General features: G+C 38.9%; 1 protein-coding gene across 9 annotated transcripts in view; it reads left to right on the forward strand.

Annotated features, from left to right (window-relative positions):
* The window catches only part of VTI1A (vesicle transport through interaction with t-SNAREs 1A), a 503,528-nt gene that overhangs the window by 219,176 nt on the left and 256,754 nt on the right, over window positions 1–27,598 (forward strand). For 8 of the 9 annotated variants that reach the window (XR_008619831.2, XR_004664855.3, XM_063607905.1 and 5 more), the window contains 2 exons: window positions 2,738–2,808; window positions 3,457–3,518. Coding sequence is in view for 7 of the 9 variants with exons in the window: in XM_063607905.1 (XP_063463975.1) it covers window positions 2,738–2,808; window positions 3,457–3,518 (133 nt within the window). In the remaining 2 variants the exon portion in view is untranslated. Of the gene's footprint in view, window positions 1–2,737; window positions 2,809–3,456; window positions 3,530–27,598 lie in introns of all 9 variants that reach the window. The other variant, XM_008950921.4, reaches the window with a different exon arrangement.

Consider the following 27,598-nt stretch of genomic DNA (forward strand, 5'->3'; position numbering starts at 1 on the left):
GGGTGTTAGGACCGGGATGCATACGCTCTTGCCAATATCTCTTCTCTTGCTAGATCGAGTTAGTACTTGGGATGCTGAGCTATGTCTAGGGAGGCAAGGAGATTGTGGGAGTGGTTTATAACTCCTGAAAAGACCCAAATCTTTACTTCCTGTTTGTTGATTCCTTCAGTAGCAGACTGTAGATCCACTCAGAGTAGAGTTTTCCCCTCGGCGAACCTGATAGAAGGATGAATCTATTACCTGCTTTCTGATATTGACTTCTCCAGTGCTACACTGGATGGGCTTTAAGAGCAAGAATAGGTCGCAAACTTTATGCATACTTTATTTAATTCTTTTATTTCTTCATTCTTTCCACAGATACTTACTGGGGATATGATACTGGCCACAGACACAATAGTAATAACGTATTTCCTCTTCATTTTAGATTACATGTTATAATACCATCAGTCTGAACAGGAGAAAATCTGATATAAATAGTATTTTGCTGAAATAATTGCAGTGTTCATGGTGCTCATATATATTAAAAGTTTTAAGTGAAAAAATGAATTATAATTGCTATATTATGTTGATAAAAGAAATCCAATGGAATAGTAATAACAGTATGACAAAATTGAATATTGTGCAAGAAAAGAAAAAAATTCAACTTCAGTTGTTTCCTCCTTCTCCATTATTGATATCATCTTCCACTGCTGTGATGCTTCCACTGGGAGCCACATATCTTACCCAATTTTACCTTAAGGATAAATTGTATGGGGTTAATAATAAAGAGCTGGAATAAGTCTAAGAGGAGCTACTATACTGGGAAAGAATGTTAAGAATTTGTATGCTGTCAAAAATATATTTATGATAGTGTATGTAACTGTTTTCTATGAGTTGGATTTTCTGTCATGAAAGGAATATGCAGTGCTTTTTCTGATGTGCTTTGAAACACAAATTCTTCTGTTAACACTTGTCTGTAACTCTTCTGTAACACTTCTTCAACTGCTTGTTCCTCACTGCTGGCATGGAAGCTCCATGAGTGCAAACACTTGATGTTGTTTCCTGGCCATATCCCTGGCACCTGTACCTGGCACACAGTGGGGATTCAATGATTCTTTGTTGAATGCTCTGAATCTTACATACTGTATCATGACATGCCTTTATGTGGTACCCTATAGCTTCCACAACATTTTTACTTAGGCTACCTCATTGGATCATAACATCAACTTGGTGAGAAAGGCAGGACAGATATTTTATCCTGTGAATAAGATTTTAGCTCAAATGGGCTACAACAGGACTAAGATAGGAGAGTGGCAAAATCATAGTAGTCCAGTGATGTTCTTATATCAATCATCATTCAATAAATGCTTATTATTGTTGTAGGCCAGTCACTGTGCTAAATATTGCAACTGAATTACCTTATTGAACTCTTACAACAATCTCATGATATAGTACTATTATTATTATTATACCCATTTATGGATAAACTGAGGCACAGTGAAGTTAGCCACAGAGCTAGTAAGGGCCAGCACTGGGATTTTGGGTCAGGCAGTGTGAGTTCACAGCCAAAGCTCTCAATGTGGCCTAACTACTGCTCTACATTTTTAGGGTGTCCTTTAAAAAAAAAAGTCTAGCAGTGTACATATATGAGCCAAATAACTACCATGGTGACTTCTTACTAACATCATTAAATTACTTGTTATTATTATAATAGATGCTTGTTTGAATGCTTATATGTTTATAAGCCAGAGGTGATTGTTGTTATAGGTATGAGTAAAGAGACAATGCAAGAGGGAAAAGGAGAGAGAGATGTAGAACAAGGTAGTCAGATATTGCCAAGATTGTAAGAGAGGCATCCTTCTAGTATGGAGTAAGGCACCTCCCAGGTAATGGGGAATGAGTCTGAAAACGATTTATTCAAGGCAGCTGGTTATTTATGATGTCAAGCCATACCTACTGTCTTCTAAAAGGGTCTACGGCTGGAGAAGAGACTGCCTAGTGTCAACCAAATAAGATGATCATGGCAAGAGAAAACCTCATTAGAACTCAGCAATGTGACTTTTTAAAGAATGTTCTAAATTGCCTATAACAGTATAAGGGTTTCAAAGTTCTGGGGTGAAAACACTGTCTCCAGCATGAGCTCTCTTCAACTACTTGAGAAGAAATGCACCTCACCTTGAGTTGACTCAAGTACCTACAGCCACTGATAACACATTAAATGAGCCCTTGCCTTGAAGAGAGCAAAAGCCTAGAGATAGTTCACTACCAATAAGCTACAGTAGGTGAGCATATGAGGATTACTTATGCAGGGTGAATACACTAAAATTAAAATTGTTCTAAATGGAGTCTGACATACATATGCAAAATGAAAGGGGAAAGGGAGAGCAGAATCATTAACATTACTAGTAACCTATAAAAACCAACAGCTAAATTCCATGATGACAAAATAGACTAATGGACCTCAGATCTTCTCCACCTTTGCTGATATTTGCGGGAGTGGCCTGGACAAGACATCATCTCTAAATCATTATTTTCATGTTGGTTATGTTCTATAGGTCAAATATCTAATTATGCCTAAGATAAATAGATAAATTTATCAAATACTGTTTATATTTTTCAAATACATGAATTGAAATATGTGTCTGATGTATAATGCATGCATGCAACTTTAACATTTTATGCCATTTTAGTATTTCTGAGATTTACTCTCATATGCACTCCAAGTCATTTTTCCTCACTCAAATTTTCTTTTCCGTAGAGCAAATTGGTCAGGAGATGTTGGAAAACCTTAGTCATGACAGAGAAAAGATACAGCGAGCACGTGAAAGAGTAAGTACAATTGATACAGTTTTTTCACATATTCAGTAAATGTAGACATAAATGAAAGGCATTGGGACATAAACAATAGCAATTAGGTAGATATATGTGTCTAAGGTGAAAGAGGATATAAGGTCTGTGGAAAGGAAAAGAAAGAGGGTGAGATGGAGCAAATAGCAGCTGACTCTATGTCCCCATTCCAGAATGTTCCCAGGTAGGTATTTTATTTACTTCTTATAGAGGGGAAGGTCACTGAGGGAGATTTTGGAGTATGTTCATCTTTTAGAGTGAAAACTATAGAATTATTGGTGGTCATCTTTCCTCACTTCATTTTATTTTTGTTTATATGTTTTTAGGACTTTGCACATTCATAAGCTGGAGATGAATTACCAAATGTATATGAAACTTTTTCAGCCTGTGCTTTGCTTTTATATCCAGTTCTAGTATCCAGCTTAAAGCTCCCAAGATTACCTCTCACGTGTCATTCTCCAAATTTAAGAATTTTCCAAGTTTGTGTAGCTGTCAGAATGTATTTATTTTTGTGTATTTGAACATTTTCATTGTTTGGATTTTCTATCATGAAATAAATTGTCGCTTGCCATGCACTTTAGAAATAATCTAATTGCATGAACTTCTGTTTTGTTTTGTTTCTTCTTGTAGCTTCGGGAAACAGATGCTAATTTGGGAAAAAGCTCCAGGATTCTGACAGGGATGTTGCGAAGGTAAGAGCAAGGTAGGGACATATCTTTCTCTCTGTCTGTTTTTTTAAAATACTATGTTTTCATTCAATTGCAATGGGGCATATTACATGCTTTTGAGCTTCTGCTCTTAGTACCCTGTGCAGGACCCATTTGAAATAACAGAGCACTGATGTTAGCTCTTGTTTGGACAGGGACACATACTAACACAGATTAGAGAGAAGGCTTGAGCTAGGGGGGTAACCTCAAGCTATGGAAAAAATTAGGGTTAGACATGAAGTATTTTTTCATAGCCTGAGGAAGGCCCCATGGGCAGCAGCAGGCTGATTTTATTTTCTATTTCGATGGCCTCCTTCTTATGGAGGGAATGCAGACCTACCATTTTCAGGAGCACATTTGCCATTAGCTTTGCTCTCTGTTGCGTTGTTTTCATTTCTTTAAGTGACGCTGTTTGGGGAAACATTTCCGTTTTATGTATATACTTAAAGATGATTTATAAAACGTCAAGATTATCTGAATAATATGTGCTAAGAAACAGATGTTCATGTTTTATATGTGTAACTCTACCTTGATTGATGGAAAATATGCTAAATAGTATGAGAAAATAGATGAATGAATGTAGGTAATGTTCTTATAAGTACATTCAGCACGAAATTATTTCACATTCAGAATCTACCACATAAAAATATCATCTAGCACGACTGTCAATTTGGAACTGTGGATAGAAAAGTGAACGAGAAACATTGAGAATGGCCTCTGGAATGGCTTAACTGGAATTTTTAAGAAGGAAATCTTTATAGTTGATACTATAGAGACAACCATCTAAAAATAACTAAAGTCTTGTCTGATCACATATCCATATACAATAGTTTGCTAAAAGTATGTTTGCCGTGTTACAGACTTATTGCATAAGAACCAATCAAATGTCTAGTGGTTTGGTCTTCAAGGCTGATAAGATTTTCTAAGCAGCCTGACCAGTAGCAAGCCTAAAGTTCCTGGGACATTTCCAGCCAAGGCTAGTATAATGTGACATTTCCCCTCATTTCCTTGAACCCGACTCCCAACTCAGAATCATAAGCCATCAAATTCTGTGATTAAGAGTACTATGTAAATGGCCTAAGAAAAACTCAGAATTCAGAGAGAAGGGTAGTAGCAATTGAAAGGAATGCTTCAGTGCCTATAGACAATAAAAAAGGAAGGAAGGGGAGGTGAAAACCTCTGTTGCTTCCCTGGGAGGGCTCCTGCGTCGTGAGCTGTAACGAATATTCTGCATATGTCTCCATTTTGTCAAATCTCATTAAAGAGTCCTCCTGCTTTATGTCAATTGAGCTGTCCAGAAATCATTCATCATTTTTAGTGTAAAAAAAATGATGTGGTTATTTAAATAATATCATATTAATGTTAAAGTTCAGCTGTCATTTAATGGTATGGCTTAATCAGATGTAGCATTTAGGAAAAATAGTTTATGCGGGCTCTACGTGGCTTTCAGGTTGGCAGATTCAAATAAGGATTTATGGGTTTCGAAACCAGTGTATTTCTGTCCATGTTTCTGCTTGATCTACCTCACCCTTTAGTGCAGGACACTGCAGACAGTTATTTCAACAAATAAAGCATCTCCTCATATTGTGTTTGAATAAATTTGCAAGTCATTTAGAGAGGGTGAAGCACAAACAACTTCTGCAACCTTTGACTGGGCTTTCTATAGGGAAATCATAATAACGTGGTTGTTTCAGAAGCCTACGGAAGAAAATTACTCTGGTGAAATCTACATGGGGTTCTCTTTGTAAGCAAACTCAGTCAATCACTGACTCATCTTCTTTTGGGATGTGTCTAGAGTATGAACAGAAATAAAAATTCCCAGATGGACATCACCTTGCTACATCTGAACCAAGGGTACGCTTAAGTCCACCTGTTCATATGCATGACAATGTTTTTCACTAGACACAGCTGGGATCTTGGTATCAGCCAGGATATTCAGATATTTTCAACCAATGCCATAACGTGGTAGGTTTTCTGGGGACCAAATGCAGTGGTTTTAGTTTCTAATTACTGCCGCGTATGATATACAATGTATTTTGGACTTGAAAAGGCACAAACATTTTGCCAACCTCTCTGCTTCATTATTTTGGTTATCTCATGGAAAAGCTCTCTCTAGAGAAGTAGAGGCAGGGTTTATGTACCAAAGCCTTTTATTGAATGCTCTGATTTTGCTTTCCCTGTTACAACCCTCCCATTCATATGGCTTTCACTTCCAGCCCTTGTGAGCTTGTGTTTCAGAAAGAAAAGCCACATTCTCTTACTCTTCTTCTTACCAAAACTGCATAGCTATGTCGTGTGTCAATAAGCGTTTCTGATTTAGGAAATGTTATGTTATTGAATCTTGTACTCATCTGTCACCTTCACAAATCTATAAAAGAAATGAATGTCCTCTTTGTGAAGTGTGAGCATTTACCTGCATATAACATAAGCTTAATTATTTTCGTATGATAAATTCTGTGTGACTGAAAATAGTTAAATATTCTGTAGTATACCAAGCCAAGGAGTTGCTTTATTTAAAAGAAAGATTGCAGGTTATTTTTAAAATTTTTTAAACCTTGATTGTTCTTAAATTTGTAAAGTGAACAGAAATGGCTTGGCACGGCTCATCATTTGAGCCATTTTACGTATGGTCTGTTGTGAAGACAGGTGAAAACAGTGTTCCATTGATACCAAGATCTGTGCGTATGTCCACTTGATTATCTGTAAAACTGACCAAAAGGAGTTGGAGAAATCAAAATAAGTAAGCAACAAAAATTAAGTTTATAAAATCCAGCAGCCACTAAATAATCATCTACCACTCATGCTTTTTAATATTTTATTAACTTCAAATAAAATAAACATCTATTTCCTTCCTTCTTTCCTTTCTTCTTTTCTTTCTTCTGCTTATTCATTTCCTTAGTAAATATTTAATGTCTGTATGCCAGGGCTGGGGATCCTGAAATGAAACCAATTTTATCCTCACTTTCAGAGTACTTTAGTGTAGTAGAGGACGCATGCATAAACATGTACTATGGAAATTCACAAAATTAACGGATTCTCAAAGCAGCTGTTGAAGATTCCACAACTCCGGTTAGTCCTTGCTGGTCATTAAAAGGGACACCAGAAAAACAAATAACTAATAAAAAATACGAGTTAAATGGCTATAATGCCAACCTGTTTGGAAAAAAATAGGGAAATAGAAAATGGTATATGGAATCATTACAAACAAATTTTGAAAAGAACTGAGGTGTGCAAAAAAATTGACATATAATATGTAATTTAGTGAGATAGCAACTGATTCAACCGAAAAGAAATTGCTCTTCATGTAAGCGTGCCATATTACCAAAAGAAAGAAAACAAAGGAGAAAATTGGTTCATTCAAAATTATAATAGTAAAACTCGACATCAGAACACAGCTATGGCTGATTTCCTGGAAAGTAATTTTTCTTCGATCCTGACATGTGATGGAGGGCTATCCAGGGACAAACTGTTCATTTCCTAACTCTGTAGACAGAGTTTAAATACAGTGGAATTCAGATAATAATGAAAATGGTCATGAAACAAGTGACCATTTGTGTTGTAACTGGGTCCAATAAATGGATTTTTTCATTGACTTTCACAAAATTTGATTATTATAATTGGCTGTCTTAAAGTGTCACAGTATCACTAGGAGACTTAAATGTCTCTCTTCATATGTATGTATTTATGTGTGTGTCTGTATGTGTATTTTTTCTATACCTTTGAGCAGAAACTCTTATTCGTTCAAACTGTCGGCAATCTGTAAAAATGAAAATTAAGATTTTCAAAATTCAGTCAGAATGAAAAGAAATCATGATTCTATTTCCTTTTACCTCTGAAGAGTTAATGATTGATCACTAATTGTACATTTGTTTCTAAAAGTATATGAACAATGCCTCAGGAATGTAACAAAGTTATAGTTTAAGAGCTCCACTGACAAAAATTTACAGGATATGTTACTACTTTACCTTGGCTCCTCTGCTGCATTGTATATGCTGGCAAAGTGCTTATTAAAAAAATGGCATAAGCCAGGTGTGGTGGCTCACACCCGTAATCCCAACACTTTGGGAGACCGAGGCAGGCAGATCACTTGATGCCAGGAGTTCGAAACCAGCCTGGCCAACATGGTGAAACCTCACCTCTACTAAAAAATACAAAAAAATTCGCCAGGTGCAGTAGCTAATAATCCCAGCTACTTGGGAGGCTGAGGCATGAAAATCACTTCAGCCTGGGAGGCGAAAGGTTGCAGCAAGCCGAGGTCACATCACTGCACTCCAGCCTGGGTGACAGAGTGAGACTCCATCTCAAAAAAAAAAGAAAAAGAAAAAGGAAAAGAAAAGAAGGAATGGCATAGATGATTAACACCCATTGTGTTTGACAATCTCAAATCAAATAATTTCCTCTCTCCCCGACACTACCTATATTTGCCCCCATTTACACACACATGCGCGCGCGCACCCGCACACACACACACACACACGCACTCAGATTGTTTCCTTCAGAAAGTGAATTTTGTTTATCCTTCCAGTATGAGTATGGTTAACTTCCTTATGCGTGGAGCTGCTAAGAGGTCTTTTGTAACTAATCTGTAGTATAAACAAAGCAGACAGTATTAAATGCAGTTGACCTAGCCAGCACCATTCACACAATATTATCTGATATGCATATTTTTGTTAGAGTTACTTTCGAGTTAGCCTGGGGAATCATTGCCACCTATCATTGCTATCATATTTTACATTTTAAATGTAGTCTTTGGTAGAATGACAGGTAAAACATCTGGAAAGCTTAAATGCACTGTCAGAATGATTCCTAAGAGTAAATAGACCAGGAATGCCAATGCAAGATCTGTAAGCTATGGAAATGTAATTTTTAAAATAAAAACAGGTTTATTCTTACATATGCCATGGCTAGATGTTTAAGCTTCTTTTAAAAACTCATTCTTTTTTCTCCTTCATTTTGCCCAGGAAACATTCTGTTATATTCTAATTGTTCTTACTACAATGTCTGAAAATTCAACAGTATAGAGTTTTCAAGACTTGTGAGAAAAATGTCCTTGAAAATTTGCTGTAAATTTTTAGGCACTGAAGAAAGTATCTTCTCTCATAGTACCTTGCATTTATATTTTTACTTCTCTATCTCTTTTTCTTTTCTCTGTTCTCTCATTCCTCTTTCTCAGCACATTTTACTTACTGGTGATAAAATCGGGCCCTGACCTGAAATTAGTGTAGCAAAATCTCAATGTCTAAACTGTTCTTCAGCTTTTAATCAAGTGCTTATTCTTTCAGAATAAAGTGACTGAATTTCCTATAGATTCTTTGGACTTAACAGATTTAGGATCTGAGCTAGAATAATGCTACAAAGAGAATTTTTAAAAATCTTGGTTCTTTTTGTGTGCATAAGTTTATTTCTGTACAGTTGACTCATTGCCTTTGTCCTACGACCTCTTCAAGGCCAGCATGGGTAACGTTTTTACCAAACCAAAGAATAGCTTTGGATTTGCTTATATGTTTCTCTTTAATAACATGCTTGTGCCTTTAAACATAGATTTTTGCTCTAGTGTCAGACACTTGAATGCAACACTTTATCTGTCAATGATAACTCTACCAGCTGCATTCTTTGAGCCTTAAGTGCATATGTGACCCTAAATCATGTATTGTACATCTTATCTGATTTTATCCTTAACAGTTCTGTGAAGGAGGCATCACTATCCCCCTTTTACAGGTGAGGCAAACTGTGCTTAGTGAAGTTAAGTAAACTATCCAGATTCACATATTGTAGAAAGGAACAGAATTAGGATGTGAACTTAGTTTGCTCTTTTGACACACTACACAAGGTTCCCAAAGGCCAGTTTGTGAATCAGAACCAGTTTTCACTAGTGGTAAAATGAGAAGAGTAAGAACAAACAGTTGAGTTTTTGTTATGCCAACTTTTATTGTGAGACACTATTATAGTTCCATTTCTTCTGTGAAATAATTGGTGGCAGTAAATAATTTCCTTAAACTAGGTTCATTGTTACAGTAAATAGAAAAATAAATACTTGGAAGTATTAAACATGGGCAATCATATGTCAGTCCTCCCACTGTCCCATGCCCCCCTCTCATTTCACTGACCAGGAAATTCAAAATCCATACTATGCTATGCCTTTTAATAACCAAAAAAACTGCTACTTATGCACTCTCTGATAGGTAGGTAGCAGCCACAGTCCTAGATATTTGTTATACGTTATCTTCTTTCACTTTCTATGATAACTCTATAAGATGGATACTGTTACTCCCATTTTAAGAAATAAGGGAACCACGGGTAAATATCATCAGGGTCTACATAAGTCATCTGCCTCCAGGGGCTGGTTTTCCTACTGTACCAACTATTTGTCCTTCTATGAAGACCCAGTTTCCTCACAGATGGTCAGACAGCCCTTCGGGGTGTGCAGACAGTTGTTCCTGAAAGCAATGAACAAATCCTACCGGATCCCACCATTGAGGGTGGGCTGAAGGCGCTCAAGTGCAGCTACTGTATGCCACAGGAGTCCCAAGTGAGTGTGTTCTTAAGGAGTCCTTTCGAATTGTTGTATTGCTAAGCATAGACTGTGTGGCATTAACCAGAACCGAGAAATAACAACACCGTGCAGCAGAAGAATCTATAATCTCCCTTACCTCTGGAATTTGACAAGTGTCATTGTTAGGAAATTTTATTTCTATATCTAACTTTGTCATCTGAGTCTTATCCTTGCTGGAGCAAACAGTTCCGGTCTTGTTTAATTACTCATGTGAAATTTCTATGTATACGTCCAGAGGCATATGTCCCAGTAGATAAGGGGTAGTAGGCTCTGGAGCCGCACTGGCTCTGCCGCTTTTTAGCTAGTAACCTTTGGCAAGAATCTCACCTCTCCGTACCTCAGTTTCCTCATCTGCAAAAGAGCGATAACAATAGTCTTTACTATGGAAATTTTTATAAATGCGTAGATACATGTAAAGTGCACACAACAATGCCTGGCACATAATAAAGTGCCAGGAAACATTGAGGTATTTGTTATTATCATTATCGTCATCGGTTTTAAAAGAAATAGGGCCTGAGAGCAAAGACTAAAATCAAAATGTTAATTCATAGTTCTTCTAGGTTGATGAATTTTAAATTTATGTTTTTAAATTTTCTTTTTCCATTACTAGAGTTTCCTAAGAATTTTTTTTAATTAAAAATCAATAATAATAAATCCCATCATCCTTTCCTTATGTCCCTATTCCTGTCATGGCGCCACCATTCCCCCTTCCTTCTGGGACCCTCACTCAGCAATACTTCTTGCACTACTCTGGTGCGTTCTGAGTACTACCTGGAGCAAAGCAATCCTCCAGTCTCACACATTTCCCATCTCATTTAGGCTATTTAGGGAGGGGGGGCTCCTAGTTGGTCTCTGTGCTTCTTCTTCCCTTCTTTTGCCCTTTTGAATATTATTGACCAGTTTACTTGGAGGGTGCCAGATGAGTGCTGTTTCTTCTGCACTTAGGAATCTCCCATGGTGATGTCCAACACAGAATGTCTTCCTTAGTCTCATCGCTAAGGTTTTCCAGTGAACTTTCTAGCCTTGTTTACTGCTGCTCTCTTTGGGTGGGCAGTATGTCCCTACTAGTGGTAACTACTTACAACCTCCAAGCTAGCTTCACTCTTCACTAATTCTAGACATTTGCTTTGTCTGTTACTTCTACCTGGAATGTTCTCCTTTTGCCATCTATATAAGTCAAAATCTTCCAGTTGCATGTAGCAGAAATGTAGATCAAACTGGCCATAAATATATCAACTCGTGTAACTAAATAGTCCAAGGGTAGAAGCGACTTGAAACACAGTGTTGGAATCTAAAGGTTCCAACAATATTGTCAGGACTGGGTCTTGCTCTTTCCGTCTCGCATCTCAGATCACTTATGGATGGGTTCTGGCCTTCGTCAAGGATTCCCCTGGTGGAGACAGCTCTTGCCAGCATCTCAGTACAGCCATTGAATATAGCGATTTTTTCATTCGAATGCTTCCAGTGAAAGTAATGGCGTGGAATCTTACTGATTTGGATTGGTTCTGGTTAGGTAAAAACTCCATTAATCTATGATCTGATGTTCTAGACATGAGACCCTGTGCAGGGGACGGACAGACAGACTGAGAATGGATGAGGCATAGTCCCCTCAGAAGAATCCGAGAGCTTTTTTCCGAAAGGGTAATGGATACTGGGTGGGCAAAAACAACAGATGTTACCTTTGGAATATTCCAAATGAGCTTTTGTCTATACTCTGGGTCTCAGGTGAATTACCTCATTCTCCCTCAAGCCTTCTTCACTCTCCCGGCCAGAAATGATGCATCTTGTTCTGATCTTTCACAGCAGCTTGTACTTCTCATAAGACGTGAACATCATCCACTTTGCATGGCATGTATTGTAATTATTATCAACTGTGTCTTAATTTTCTTCTAGATTTTTTGTATCCTCCACCTTATCCCCAAATGGATGCTTTACAGCTCCCCCACAGTATTGTGCAACCAGCAGAAATTAAGAAGGGAAGAAACACAGATGAAAGAGAAATAAAACAAAGCCAGGGAACCATGGTGGTAACTCCTGTGCAGATTCCTAGACAGGTTTAGAATTTCCCACCTGAAAGCAGAGCAGGACGCACAGTCAGCTGGAGGGTCCACAGTGTTTCATGAAAGCTAAAGCAGCCTTAGTCAATGCCCAGCATAGCCTTCTTGCCACATAGATGGGCCCTTGATAACCAGTTGATAACGTGGTTACTGGAGAGTGGTGATAGTGCACGCAGCACATTGCTGTCCCCAAAAGAATGAGGAGTTGCTATAGGACCAGTTGTCTTCAGGATCCTGAGGTCAACCCTTGCTTCTCTATTGTGAGATACTGCTGGTCAGGAGCCTCCTCACATTTGGCTCACGGCCATGTTACCCTGATGTAGGCCTCATCAATGAATAGTCTTTGGAAGAATGCCTAAAAATAGTTTCAGAGTTGTTATCTGGGTTCATATGGGTATAATTTAGTGGAAACCCTGCGGGTTTTTATCTATTGCACTTTGGCTACATGTAAACATGTCCGTTCAAAGATAAAATATGTAACTTCCCAATAAGAGAATATTTTTCTCCATTATTTAATCACAATGGAAACACATCTTACCTTTTTTCTTGATTGTGAGCCACAATTTGACCTAATTTTTGAATTACTTTCCTTTTATGATTTTCCTTTTTTCCCCTGGATGCATGCCATTCTTGAATGCCACATAGAATGTGAAGGGTGCACTTTACATTTTCCGTCAATGCCTTCTTTGAAGGCAGCCTTGAGCTGTTAACTTGAAGCAAGGAGCCCTAGGCCTTCCTTATAAACAAGTAATGGAGCCCTTAGCCCCCCTTGTAAATGGCTATTTATTAACATATACCATCACCAAACAACATTTTATAATTCCAGGCCCCCACACCATTACACCACTGTCTGCTCCATTGTAAATTAAGGGAGGGCTTTGGCCATCTGTTTCATTAAATGCCAGAGGCAGCAAACAATATCTGAACTTTATAAATCGAGAGTTAGGGCTTCTCCCTCCACAAATCTCCCCCTTCTTCGGCTGCCACCACCACTACCGCCACCATATTTTTTTGTTTGAACGCTCACATTGTAAACTAGCGTATTCACACATCAATTTTAAAAGGCTGGCTGTGTTATAAGATGGGACAAAGCAAGCTCAGTAACAGCTCATGCACAGTGCAGGTGGTCGAGCTAGCTGCTACCCAGATCAAAAGTCAAACAACTGTGAATCTGCTTTTGAAAGTGCAGTTAGGGAGACAAGGCAAGGCTTATCTGCACAAACAAGGACGAGTTATAGATATACATCACAAACGCAGGAGGACAAAAGGGGGTTTCATCATCTTGCAGGGCAAGAAAACCTTGTAATGCTGACAATTCTGAGGGCATCTCTGGAATATGTGGCTTGTTTTCATTTTTGTTTTTTTTCTATAATATAAAATTAGTTTTTTATTATGCGGCAATTGATAATTATTATTTACGCTTTGGTGCTGTTCCTAAAGTAGCTAAGAATTTTTTTTAAGCCACCGTTAGGGCAGGAAATGGCTCCTTTTCATGATTGCATTTTATTTTTCAGCAGCATTTAAGGACAGACTCCTATTTATACCACACAAGCAGTTTTGTCTGTTGTAAACAAAGTAAGTGGCTGGGGATTGTGCTTTCCCAGAAATGTTTTCCAGGGAAGCCATAATAAGAAACAACTGTGTATATCTTGAGAATTTGTCATCTAGGTATTAAGAAAGAATTCTTTTATGGGGAAAAAAAAGCACTGTGAAGAAATATATTCCATACTCAAAAGCGTAGTTAAAATATTTCTTAAATTGTGATATTTGACCACCTTGCTAGTGTTAATTGAGGTTTTCATTTTTTATTTAAAATTATCTCTAACATTTTTGACAACATGGAAGCTGATGTGATAGGAGGTGTCACGATTTTTTTTTTTTAACCTCAGTTTTCTTTTTAAAAGGCTAATGACTTCTTTTGCAAAGTTATGTGAAGAACTTTGGAACCAAGGTGTGAATATCAATGGGGAAAATGCCAGAATGGTAAATTTGACCACACTTTTAAAAAGAGGATTGAAGCAGTTTGGAATTACGAAAAAAACCAGCACCTTAGTTTCCTGTGCAATTATAGTTTACCTAGGAAAAAGCTATTCCACTGTCCACCTGTCTTCCTATGGCTTAATGATTTTGTGATGAGGGGAAAAAAAAAAAAACACCTGTCAACCATTTAATTCCCAAATCAGTTAAAGATGTCCGAATCAGGTCCCCCAATGCTTTCCTGAAACCACACTCCCTGTCTCAAGCCATAGGGCAGTGGTTCCTATCCTGGAGTGGGCTTCATGGAGTCTTGAATCTCTGAAGTTTTCTAAAAATGTATGTGCATATGTGTGTATATGCATCTTTCTGGGGCTTTTCCATTAAATTTCCTTAAAATGTTCAAAAGAGTCTACAACCAACTCCAAAAAAAAGTTGAGAAAATGAGATATTGTTAAAGAACTGTGTCCAGTTTCGTAGCTAAATACCATTTAATTACTTTGATACTCTGGCTTACTTAAAATGCATTGACCTACAAGGAACACTTATTTTGAATTTGTCCACAAAGTTCAACAAGACACTGAAAACTCAAGGATGCCATCCTTGGGAAATCAGATCATTTGTCAAAAGTACGTCCTTAAAGACAATCAGAACAATTACATTTATATGGGACCTTATGGTTTGTAAGACACAGTCACATATATTATTTTTTTAAGTTATTCTTCATAAGAACTCTGAATTCATATTATCATTATTATCTTGTGGTATAGATAGTTGAGACCTACAGAAGTTGAGTCTTGCCCAAGTTCACGCCACAAAGATAGAGCAGAACTTGGACCAGTACCCTGGTTTTAGCCACAGAAATCATGTTCTTAGCAGCATTCTGGCGGTAACACCATCAGCCTCTTCTTCAACATCAAATGTTTAATGTCTACTGGGTAAAAGGGCATATGGAGATTCCCTTAAGAATCCAATGTTAGTCATTGGAGATTCAACAAATTCAAAACTCTACTCCTAGGTAGCTTAATATCTAATTGGGAGCTTTTGTTGTGACATTTTAAGAAACAGCAATACATAGTAACTTGTGCTACATAGTAAGTGAGAGATCATTGCTCTAGGGGATGACAGGAAGAAGAAATTCCTGGGGCCTGGATGTGCAGATAAGACTTCACAGAGGAGATGATAGGTGAGAACCAGACCTGACAGTCACTGCCCCATTCTTAACCCACATATGGCATTATGCCTCTTTCCTTCTCATGGCAGCTTCAAGGTAATAGCTCCTAGCAGCAGAATTTGAATCCTTGCAGGCAAACAGTGGTGATGGTGTTGGGGTGTTAGGAAGATGTTTGGCCACAGCTGTGTTGAGGATGCATAGGAAATTAACAAAACAACTTGTAACCTCATCTGCTCATAAAGTTAATATAAGGTGAAAGCTTCAATCTTACCTTAAACTGTTGAATTTTTCTCTTTTTTTCTTTTCTTTCTTTTTTTTTTTTTCTTAAAGGGACAGGGTCTCACAGTCACTGAGCTTAGGGTACAGTGGCCCAACAATAGCTCACTGCAACCTCAACTTTCTGGGCTCAAGTGATCCTTCCACCTCCACCTCAGCCTCCCAAGTAGCTGCGACTACAGGTCCACCTCACACACCCAGCTAATTTTTAATTTTTTCGTAGAGACAGGATCTCCTTATGTTGCCCAGGCTGGTCTCAAACTCCTGGCCTCAAGCAATCCTCTTGCCTCAGCCCCCCAAAGTGCTGAGATTGCAAGCATGAACCACTGTGCCCAGCCAGGAGCCTTCAGCTTTTAGAACAGGAGTGAGCAAATCATAGACAGCAGACCAAATCCAGCCTGCCACCTGTTTTTGTATGGCCTGCAGGCCAATAATGGTTTACATGTTTAAATGATTGGGAAAAATCAAAAGAAGAATATTTTTGACATGTGAAAAATTACACAAATTCAAATTTTTTAATTATGATGAACTCAAAATTTTAAGTAAGGCTTGAAATCACCTAATAAGATCTAATTGTAAACAATTATGAAAAATCTTTTCACTGGTTGTGCCCCAGTTTTAGAATAATACTGCAAATTTTCACACACTTGACTAAAATTACATATTTACAAAACTTTACATATTTATAAAATTACATATTTATTAAAAAGTTCATTTTAAAGACAGGTCTTTGAAATAATACTGCATGTTGACTATACATATTCTACATATGATTCATGAATAGATGCAAAGAATGTTGGCAGAGTACATAAATTATTTTATTGTGGCATATTATTAATTTGATAAGCATATCACTTAAAAATACTGAATTTTTTCATGTGTCCCAATTAAATCTTTATCATCGAATGGGCTTATAGAAATTTAGTTATTAGAAAACTTGCTCAGCCAATAAAGAAAAGCATTCATTTTCTATTCTGTATACATGATCTGAAGCCATAGCTTTTTAGGTCTTTTAATCTGTTTGTTCAAGGCCAAGCTATTTATATGGATAATTTTTAAAGCATCTGTATAAAGAAAAAAAGAACATTTTATTTATTCACTGGGGTTTTTATGTGCCTTGAAATTGCATAGATAAAGTATTTTCGAGCTCATAGATCTGGAAGAGATAAAAGGTCTCATTTTATAAGGCTTTATGTAAGCTTTTCAAATATACAGTTTTCTCATGGATAGAATTTTTTTAATAAAACATTATTTCACTATTATAGCTAGAGTTTGATGTGGGCACCTCTTTTTCTTCCCTGAATTACATGTTAAATTATGTGTTTAAGTTTGTTTTTATTGTATTTTACCTTCTGAATTTTAACAGTTTTCTTGTTGGAGAAATTAATTTACCAATCTTCATTTTTAGTAGTGGGCAACTATTTAATAAAACCAGAATACCAAGTGTTAAATATGAGTAGAAAACTCAAAAGTCAGATTTAAGAAACAGAGAATGAAACATACCACTTGGTTTTTGCAACACGCTGATATGAAGATGAAAAATTATTTACCTCCCCCTCCTTAAGAACTTTTGCTAAGCCTGGTAGACTGAGAGAGAAGGGGCATTTTTAAACTCTGGGGCGACTGGATCCAGACTAGATTCTGGATGAACATTAGCTGCTGTTAGCTCTGCCATGTCAGGGCCAAGAAACAGCTTTCCCTGACTGGAGCATTCCCAAGCTATCATGGCCATCAGACAGGTGGGGAATAAATATTGTAGAATGGTGGGACATTTGGAGAGCTCGCTCCTGATCCGGGGGACTCAATTTGGACGGGCTTCAGTTGGAGCAAACAGGTGTTCCTGGGAGGAACTGTCCTCAGATGGCTGGAGAGGGTGCCATTCTTTCACACACATAAAAAGTTCCTCTTCCCTCTGCCCGCAGGAAAATTAGAATTAACTACAGCTTTTTCTTTTGAAATGGAAAAAGAGAAATAAAAATATGGCACCAGGTTTTGGCTCTGGCTGGATTTCCACAGAGCATGCAATCTATGATAAGTGATGAGAATTCTTGAAGCAAAGCATGCTTGTAGTTTCAACATTGGAGATGCTATAAAAAGTAGATGAATGCAAAGAATCTTTTTACCAAAAGATGTACCTATAAAATCAAATAGTCTTTCCTTCTGTTATTCGTTTGTTCATTCACCAAATATTTCTGGAGCAGTTGCGATTCCCCAAACACTGGGCTAAGTGCTAGGGATGAGAGTGTAACATATAACAAGGTCCTGCCCTTATAGTGCTTGGCCTGAGTTAGTAATTCGTTGGAACATGAAAGTGAACCTGAGTGGTCTTTGGGAGACTATAGGCAGAAAGTGGTTGCTGACCTCAGAAAGATTTGTTTTTCTGCAATATTACCATATCAAAGATATGACTAACTTGTTTTATTTGGGAATATTCTTTTTAAATCATATTTTTCCTATAAAACAGAAAATAGTAATATGAAAGGAATTTTTAAATAAAAAAATTGTTTTTAATCCCTGTACCTTGAAGCAAGCTATTCCTTTGACCCAAGTATTCCCTTCCAATCTTTCAGTCATGTTTCAAGTTCAATATTATATTGCTCTACTCACTTAATATTATAATCTTAAAGTTTCCACATAGCCTTTGTGATTTGTATTTTTGCCAAATTTTTAAAATTTATTATAATAACAAAGGATTTTTAAAAACCTCTCATTTGGGGCCAGGCACGGTGGCTCACACCTTAATCCCAGCACTTTGGGAGGCTGAGGTGGGCAGATCACCTGAGGTCAGGAGTTCGAGACCAGCCTGGCCAACATGGCGAAACCCTGTCTCCACTAAAAGTACAAAAATTAACCGGGCATGTTGGTGGGTGCCTGTAATCGCAGCTACTCAGGAGGCTGAGGCAGGAGAACCGCTTGAACCCGGGAGGTAGAGGTTGCAGTGAGCTGAGATCGCGCCACTGCACGCCAGCCTGACAACAAGAGCAAGACTCCATGTCAAAAAGAAAAAACACCTCTTATTTTGTAAGGGTAAAAAACGTTATCAAGAAACAGGGAGAAAATTATTCATAATTATACTGGCTAAAGGTCGCAACTATTAATTGGCATATTTTATTCCAGTTTTTTCTGTGTATTTTATGTACAACATATAAAACTTTATATCCTATTATTTGCATTAAGAGTAAACGGAAAGTGTTTTCCCATGCCATTAAAAACTCTTTGTAATCATTATTTATATGGTTGTATGGTATTCCCTCATAGAAATATTTCCTTTCTATTAAACATACAGGTTTTTTCTAGCTTATAGCTATACAGTGAAGCTATGTATCTTCATTCATAAACTATATTATTTGCTTAGTGTGGCATCCTTGAAGATAATAAATGCTCATCTCTTTTTTTTTTTTTTTTTTTTTTTTTTGAGACAGAGTCTCATTCTGTCACCCAGGCTGCAGTACAGTGGCGTGATCTTGGCTCACTCCAACCTCCGCCTCCTGGGTTCAAGAGATTCTCCTGCCTCAGCCTCCTAAGTAGCTGGGATTATAGGCACGGGCCATCATGCCTAGCTAACTTTTTTGTATTTTTAGTAGAGATGAGGTTTCACCATGTTGGTCAGGTTGGTCTCGAACTGCTGACCTCGTGATCGGCCCATCTCGGCCTCCCAAAGTGCTGGGATTACAGGTGTGAGCCACCACACCCGGCCTGCTCATCTCTTTTATGACTTCCTCATTCTTGAGTTCTTAGCTCTCTAATCTTGAAGTCAGCTGGGATATATCTTCAAATAACTTTTCAAGAAAGGTATATGATTTGGATCTGTTTTTTCTATATAGGAACTGCCACCAACTGCATATATGTGACATACACATGTGTATGTATCTGTGTACATTGGGCTGGCCGTAATATTTTTAGATCCTACCCTTCTTAGGAATCTATAGATGTGGAACCATTGTCTTCTGGCATTTCGTGTTTCAGAATAGCAGAAAAATAGACCAATTTATGATACTCTGGAGTGACATGTTGTAGGTTTTCTTTGTTTAGTTTTGGTTTTTTAAATCTTTGGAATTGAACAGAGTCTAGATATTTCTATATATGAGGACTTTCACTCATTTTGCATGGATCACAGAACTTTAAATCTGCAAATTCAAGTCTTCCCTCTACCCACCAGGAGCGGTTTTTTTAAAATCATGTCTTGGATTATTGCTTCCATTTCAAATTTTCTGGTGTCAGGATCATCCATGATTCTCACACTAGACCTCTGTATCTCTTATGTTTGTCATGTTTTAAAAATAATTTTTTTCTCTTCTTTTTCTTCTCATTTATCTCCAACACCATTAACTCCCCTCTCTAGCATTGTTTCTAGTCTGTGCTGCTGGTTATGTGAGTATTAATGCTGCTATTGCATTACTGGTTTCCTTGAAATCTTTTCTTTATCCTATTGCCTCATCTCTTATCTCCTTGAAGTCTCGCTGGTTCTTACCTTACTGTTTTCTGCCCTGGCTTTATAAAGCTTTACCTTCTTACTGTTTTTATTAAGGACACCAAAGTATTTTCAAAAACATGTTTTGGTTTCTTTAGTTCATAAGTTTCAGAATCACATTCTTTCTCAGAATCTTTAGGATGTTGTTTCTTTTTCCCCCTTGTTCTGTAGTGTCGATTTTTCCCATCAACCTCATGTTATTTTGAGTTTTTTATTTAGTTACTCTTCAGAACGACTTCTTGAATCTGCAAATGGAGAGCTGCTTGATAAGCTCGCCTCTGTCCCAATTCCCTTTGTCTGTGGACTGTCTTTATTGGAAAGAAATGAGACTTCTTCCTTCTCCTACTCCTTGACTCTGTTGGGAAAAATGTCCACCCCTTATGTGGACAACTGTCATCTCCTTCCCAAGCTTACCCTCCCACCACCACAAAAAAAGACACTATTTATGAAGACCACAGTTCCCAGAATTCAGTGCATGATGCCATACCTTCTCTATAGCTACCTAATACTGATTTATTGTTTTCCTGGGAACTCTGGTTTCCTTACTGCATATAGAACAGAAACAAGATGGGGAATGTGGAGAAAAGGAAAAGAAGACAGCAGTCCAAATACCTCCTGAGTTACAACACTTATAAGAGAGATTGCATCTTGATTTCTGGTTGTTACAAACCATGCACTTTCTATCTAGTAGAAGACTATGTGGCAGGTGAACCACTTCTTTCATTTTTCAGCACAGTTCATTTTTTGTAGCAGTAGAAAATCCTAGGCTCTGGCAGTTTGTGATGTAAGTTTTGGTGGTGCAAATTTTCATCATCTTCTATTTTCTTCATTCAAATGTAATGGACACTTTGATAGGGGCAGCATTAGGATCCATGGAGAGGCACCATTGTAAACTGGAAGCTGAGTGATTTTTAAAATTGCCCTAGATAAGGGGGCCATACAAACTATTTCTATAGCCCTACCCTTGGGCCTGTCTGCCTGGGTGGTCCTGTTTTAACTGTTGGTATATAATTATTGATGATTTACTGACACAAGGCATGGAAGCCTTAGGGAAAATGAATTCCGACATGCTAGTTTCTTTAGATGAATCTTCTCTGAGGTTTAAGTGTCCTTCTAAGTGGTATAGTGAGGCAGGATTTAGGGGGCCATTTCAAATACTGCCTCGCAAGGTCAGCCACGGCGTAAGTGCCTACTATATGCTCTGGACAGAATGAACCTTATTAAAGGGCCAAGTTCTTTCATAGTTTTCATGTAACCCATTGATGTCTTTCTTTTCACACGTTATTTCCTCTTGAACATCACTGGTTTCATGGTGTTTTTCTAAGGCTTCTGAAAGGTACTACAAACTATGTATGTAGACAGGATTGAACTCCACCAGAAGGTGGAATTTTTCTTTAGGGGCACTGTGCCATCAAAACTGAGCTGGTGCCCAAATGCCTCCCTTTAGAGCTTGCTGCCTTGATCATGCAGCTGAGCTGTCTTCTCAGATGCTCTGTGGGCACCGCTGTAACCTGTTCCCTCAGCTCTGCTGAGTGTGCATAATCAGATTCCTTGCTGAGAATCGGTGAATGGAGGGGTAGAGGGGAGCCAGGGCTAGATCCTGGAGGACTTTAGGAAGCTGCAGATCAGATCAGAGAGCCTGGATAGGCAAGGATGAAATCAAACTTCACCACATCAACAAAACAGGCCTAGGCATACTACAACTTTTTTTTTTTTTTTTTTTTTTTTTTTTGAGACGGAGTTTTGCTCTGTCTCCCAGGCCGGAGTGCAGTGGCGCGATCTCAGCTCACTGCAAGCTCCGCCTCCCAGGTTCACGCCATTCTCCTGCCTCAGCCTCCCGAGTAGCTGGGACTATAGGCTCCCACCACCACGCCCGGCTAATTTTTTGTATTTTTAGTAGAGACGGGGTTTCACCGTGTTAGCCAGGATGGTCTCGATCTCCTGACCTCGTGATCTGCCTGCCTCGGCCTCCCAAAGTGCAGGGATTACAGATGTGAGCCACTGCGCCCGGCAACTTTTTTTTTTAAGCAACAATTTTGCTTTAATAGGACTTGAAAATTTTCACCCAGTTTTGCTTTAGGGAAAAATGTATCAACAATATGTCTTGTCAAGATATTATTTTGTAACATTTTCAGAATGAAACCCATCTCTGGGCACTGGGGTTCATTCTTGGTGCACAACTGCCTCGTTGATCAAGTTCTCTGGCTTTTATTATTTCTGCTTGCAAATAGAGATGCATAACAGCCAGCCTCAGAAGAAGGAGGGGCTGATTTCATCAGCATGACTAAAGCTGACAGAGTACTTGAGAGGACCTGGCAGGGTACTGCAGAACATCTTGGCCTTGCAGATCTGTGAGAAGGAAATGGGCACAGCCCTACAGACATGAACCAATGGACATGATATGGAACCATCCTGGCCGGTGACCAAGTCTTTTTTTTTTTTTTTTTTTAAGACTGGGTCTTGCTCTGTCACCCAGACTGGATTGCAGTGGCGCGATCTCAGCTTACTGCAACCTCTGCCTCTCAGGTTCAAGCGATTCTCCTGCCTCAGCCTCCCAAGTAGCTGGGATTACAGATGTGTGCCACCATGCCCGGCTAATTTTTGTATTTTTAGTAGAGACAGGGTTTCACCTTGTTGGCCAGGCTGGCCTCGAACTCCTGACCTCAGGTAATCTGCCCGCCTCAGCCTCCCAAAGTGCTGGGATTATATGTGTGAGCCCCTATGCCTGGCCAAGTCTTTTTCTTCTCATTTTTATTACACAAATAGTAACGTCAAAGCAAAAGAAAACTTTTTTTTAAAGAAAAGGAAAAAAAATCACTCCTAACACCATAACCTACCCCATCTACAATGATCTCTCCCCTCCCTTTTTTTTAGTTTTTACTTTTTATTCATCTGTTGACATTTTTCTTCATATGGCTCTAATTGTAGTGTAGCCAATTTTAAGTTCTGCCTTTTTGTTGTTAACATTGCAGCTTGTACTACTAATGTCAAATTTTTTCTTTTTTTTTTTTTTTTTTTTGAGATGGAGTTTTGATCTTGTTGCCCAGGCTGGAGTGCAGTGGCACAATCTTGGCTCACTGCAACCTCCGCCTCCTAGGTTCAAGCCGTTCTCCTGCCTCAGCCTCCCTAGTACCTGGGATTACAGGCGCATACCACCACACCCAGCTAATTTTTTGTTTGTTTGTTTGTTTGTATTTTTAGTAGAGATGGGGTTTCATCATGTTGGCTAGGCTGGTCTCAAACTCCTGAGCTTAGGTGATCCACCCATCTCAGCCTCCCAAAGTGCAGGAATTACAGGCATCAGCCACCGTGCCTGGCCTACTAATGTCAATTTTTCATAGTTATTATAGTTCTTGTCAGTAGTGGATTTTTAAAAAATCAAGTTATTATGACATATATGGAGGCTCAGGAAAGCCCAGCAGTGTGTGGTTGACATTAATTTGGTTTCAGAAAATAAAAGGGCTGCCTCTAGCATGTCCTTAGAGCTCCTCAGCCTGGTATTTAAGAGCACTCTCAGTTTTGACAACTGGGTACTGAGAATTATTTGTACCTTTCTATAGTGACCATCCAAACCACTTGCATATATTAATTTTAACGTGTTTGATGATAATATTGATGACAAAAATGTATGTATAAGCAGAGCAGGCAAGTCACTCTGGTAGGGAAAAGTGCAGTGAATTCCAGAAATAGCCCCACTTTTCCCAAGGTATTCCCTACCTGACTGGAAGGTAATACTGAACTTGGGTTAAGGCTCCATGCATTGTCTTCGTCAGATGTCAGTGCTTGGAAATGTCATCAGTAACAGTCATGTGCACCTACCTGGTCATGTGTTAACCAAGTGTAATGTGTCTCCACCTTGCACAAAGCACTGAGGGGCAGCCTCTGCATTCTGGAGGTCAGGAGGAGGGCCTGAGGGAAGGGTGGTTTTGGAGCTGACTCCAGGAGACATGGGTGGGGTGCCCTGGTAGGAGGTGCTGGACAGCCAGGGGGCAGCATGGGAGCATTTTGTATGTGATGAAGGAGGACAGAGAATTGGAAGAGGGGGATAAACGAAAACGTCCCCGTTCTTCCTGAGCCAGCCCTGGGGAGGATGATGGATGACTTTTTGTCATCTTTTGTATTTCCTCGGGGCAGCTAAAACAGAATCTCTCCACTGAGACCAGAGGTTGAAAACTGGAAGTCTGTGGGCCACAAGTGGCCTACAGATTTTTTTACTTTTGCTCTGCACAGTTTTTTTAAAATTATTATTTACATACAACAAAATTCACCCATTTTAACTGTAGAGTTGGATGTTTGTTGGTATGCATATGCAGCTGTGTTGCCTTGCTTCACCACCACACATCAAGATATAGAACAGTTCCCTCACTCCAGAAGTTTCCTCCTACCCCTTTGCATTCAAATCTCTTTCCCCACCCTGCCAGAGAGCCACTGATCTGCTTCCTGACATTAGAGTTTTGCCTTTTCTAGAATTTCATGTAAATGGAATTATACAGTGTGTCATCTTTTGTATATGACTTCTTTCATTTGCATAGAGCTTTTGAAATTAATCCATGTAGTTGCATATGTCAGTATTTCATTCCTTTTAATTGCTGAGTAATATTCCAGAGTGGGGGTATACTACAATTTATTTATCTATTCACCAGTAGATGAATGTGTAAGTTGCTTCCAGTTTGGGGCTATTTTAAATAACGCTGCTGTGAATATTTGTGTATATATCTTTTTGCAGACATAGGTTTTCGTTTCTCTTGGTAAATACTTAGGAGTAGGATTGATGGGTCATATGGTAAGTATATGTTTAATTTTATAAGAACCTATCCGATTGTTCCCAAAGACACTGAACCATTTTGCAGTCCCATAAACATGGATGAGAGTTCCGGTTGCTCTCCATCATTGCTCTTAAAGCATCCAAACACTCAGAACCCATTAAAGGGCCACATGGCCTCCAGCTCATCCCAGTTCCTATTTGACCTATTTTCCTCATTTACATTACCCACCTGTCACCTGTAGGTTTGTGACCTGTGCCATTGAGCAACTTTATGCCCCATAGCATATAGCAGGGTGTGACAGTTAAGAGCAGGGTCTATGGAGATTCTCGGTTGGAATCTCCATCTTGCCATTTATAAGCTGTCACTTTGGACTTCCCTCTGAATTCGCTTCTTCATCGGTAAAATGCTAAAAACACCTTATTTATTAGCTGGCTAGTTGTAAAAATGAAAAATATAGAGCATGTGAAGCACCCATCACAGGACTGGGCCTGTAGAAAATGTACAATAGATGGTACCTGTTAGTATCCATGCAATAGCCCCGTGATTCTCTATTATATGTGTGTGCATCAGAGTCACCTGCACAGATTTTTTAAAAACATAGCTCCTGCCCTAGCCATAGCTGCCCCTGCCCCAGCCCTCCTTCAGAATGAGAACTTCCCAGGCTGGGCCTGTGCATATGCATTGTTTAAAAGTCCCATAGTTCGATCGAAGTGGTTCACACCTGTAATCCCAGCATTTTGGGAGGCCAAGGCAGGCGGATCACTTGAGGCCAGGAATTCAAGAACAGGCTGGCAAAACCCCGTCTCTACTAAAAATACAAAAAAATTAGCCAGGCATGGTGGCGTGTGCCTGTGCTCCCAGCTGCTTGGGAGGCTGAGGTGAGAGAGTCTCTTGAACACAGGAGGTGTAGGTTGCAGTGAGCCAAGACCATGCCACTGCACTCCAGCCTGGGCAACAGAACGAGACTCTGCCTCAAAAATAAATAAATAAATAAATAAATAAATAAATGAAAGTTCCACAGATAATTGGTATGAGCATCCTTGGCCTACAACTGTTGGATGGGAAGATGTAGCAAGGAACCCTACATTCTAAACTCAGTTCTACTGCCAACTAGCTGTGTGACTTTGGACAAATCACTTAATCTCTCTGAGAGCTAGTTTAGTTGAGATATGACTGTAGCAAATTTGGTCTTTCACAATGATTAGGTTCTTCTTGGTGGACAGTGGCTACATTTCGAGGCAGAGGAATTGGAGGTGGTTGAGGGCTATGCCTGTATCACAAGTGATATATCCAAATGAAAGCAAATCTCAGCCTGGATTCAGGCATACATAGAAATGTGAGTTAGCAGGCATGCACAAAACCATCACTCAGCATGTCCAATAGGCCCAATGAAGTCCTGTCCTCTTTCCTGATGGGAGGGTACATTGACAGCAACTTGCATGGAAGGTTCACTTGAGGCAGATGTGAGACTATGCAGCAATGGGAGTTGGCTAACCTTCTAGTCAAAGTGACATGGTAAAATCCTCCTTTGAATGTATGGATTCAGACCAAAATCTGAATTCAAGGATACCATTCAGGGAGACTCAATTGGGATCACTGCATTCTGATAACCTTTCCATGCATGCTGTGGAAGTGCAAGTGACACTATTTCAAGCCAGTCCACATATCTTCAATACTGTTTCTAATGTCTTGATAATTATTAGTTATGCTAATTAAGAGTAACTAATTAATAAGATAAAGATAGCTGCCACACATGTACGAGCTGCCTCTGGAATGTGGCTTTTCATTAGTCTTTTAAATGTTACTAAACACCTCTGAAATGTATATTCCCATTAGCCCACTTCAGTTACAAACTCACCACCCTAGAGTGTAGATTAAAATAACTAATGCACATATATGTCTCCCTATCTGTGCAGAAGTGCTTTAAAGTTAATTACAGACGGTATAACAGTTGATTTCTGGGGTTCCATCCAAACTTAAGATTCTACAATTCTACAAATGAAGGGTCCTAGTAAATGTACTTGTTTCTCAGCACAACTTCTCCTCATTCTTCTGTCTGCTCTTTCTGGAAGCCTCTGAATTCCCCAGGCCATGTCAGTGTCTTTCCCCTCCCTGCACCTTCATGGAAGCACACACTTCTTTCATGGCATCTTATTTCAGGCCCAGAAACACGCACTGAGGATTCCAGCCTTTGTAAAATGGCATCTCTTTTGATTTACCACACTGACCTACCTTATTTCCCAGATGTCAATGATTTGAGTAGTACCATCATTGTTTTTATTGTGGGGAGGTGGAGAGGGCATACCTACCTGCCTAACACCTATATTATTTTTCCTTTAAATTGGCACAATTTCTTCTTCTTTAGCTTTATCGCACAGAGTATTGCCCATGGTTTTAATGTGCTAGCTATGCATTTTTTCACACGTTAAAATAGATGCATAACTAAATACCTGAAATAAAATGTTAAAAGTAAGTAATCATCTGCGTGCTGCCTAAAATCAGCTCTCGTTTCTCCAGTGGTCTGCACACATCACAGTGGGAACCACTGCTGCACTGGCCTTGGCGGGTTCCTTGCCCATCTCCCCACCAGACAGTGAGTCCCTGGAGGACAGGGACGAGCTTTCATCTCTGCCTCACCGTGTCAGTAAATCTGGTGCCTGGTGCATAATATGTATTCAATAAATGTTTGATGAATGAATGTCTCTCTCACGAGCACGAGTGAAATACCACAGCAAACACAAATATCTGCTATTTTCTCTCACTTTGATTCCCAACCTCTGATAAACTCTTAAGC

Source organism: Pan paniscus, chromosome 8 (genome assembly GCF_029289425.2).
Source record: "Pan paniscus chromosome 8, NHGRI_mPanPan1-v2.0_pri, whole genome shotgun sequence".
NCBI classification, from domain to species: domain Eukaryota; kingdom Metazoa; phylum Chordata; class Mammalia; order Primates; family Hominidae; genus Pan; species Pan paniscus.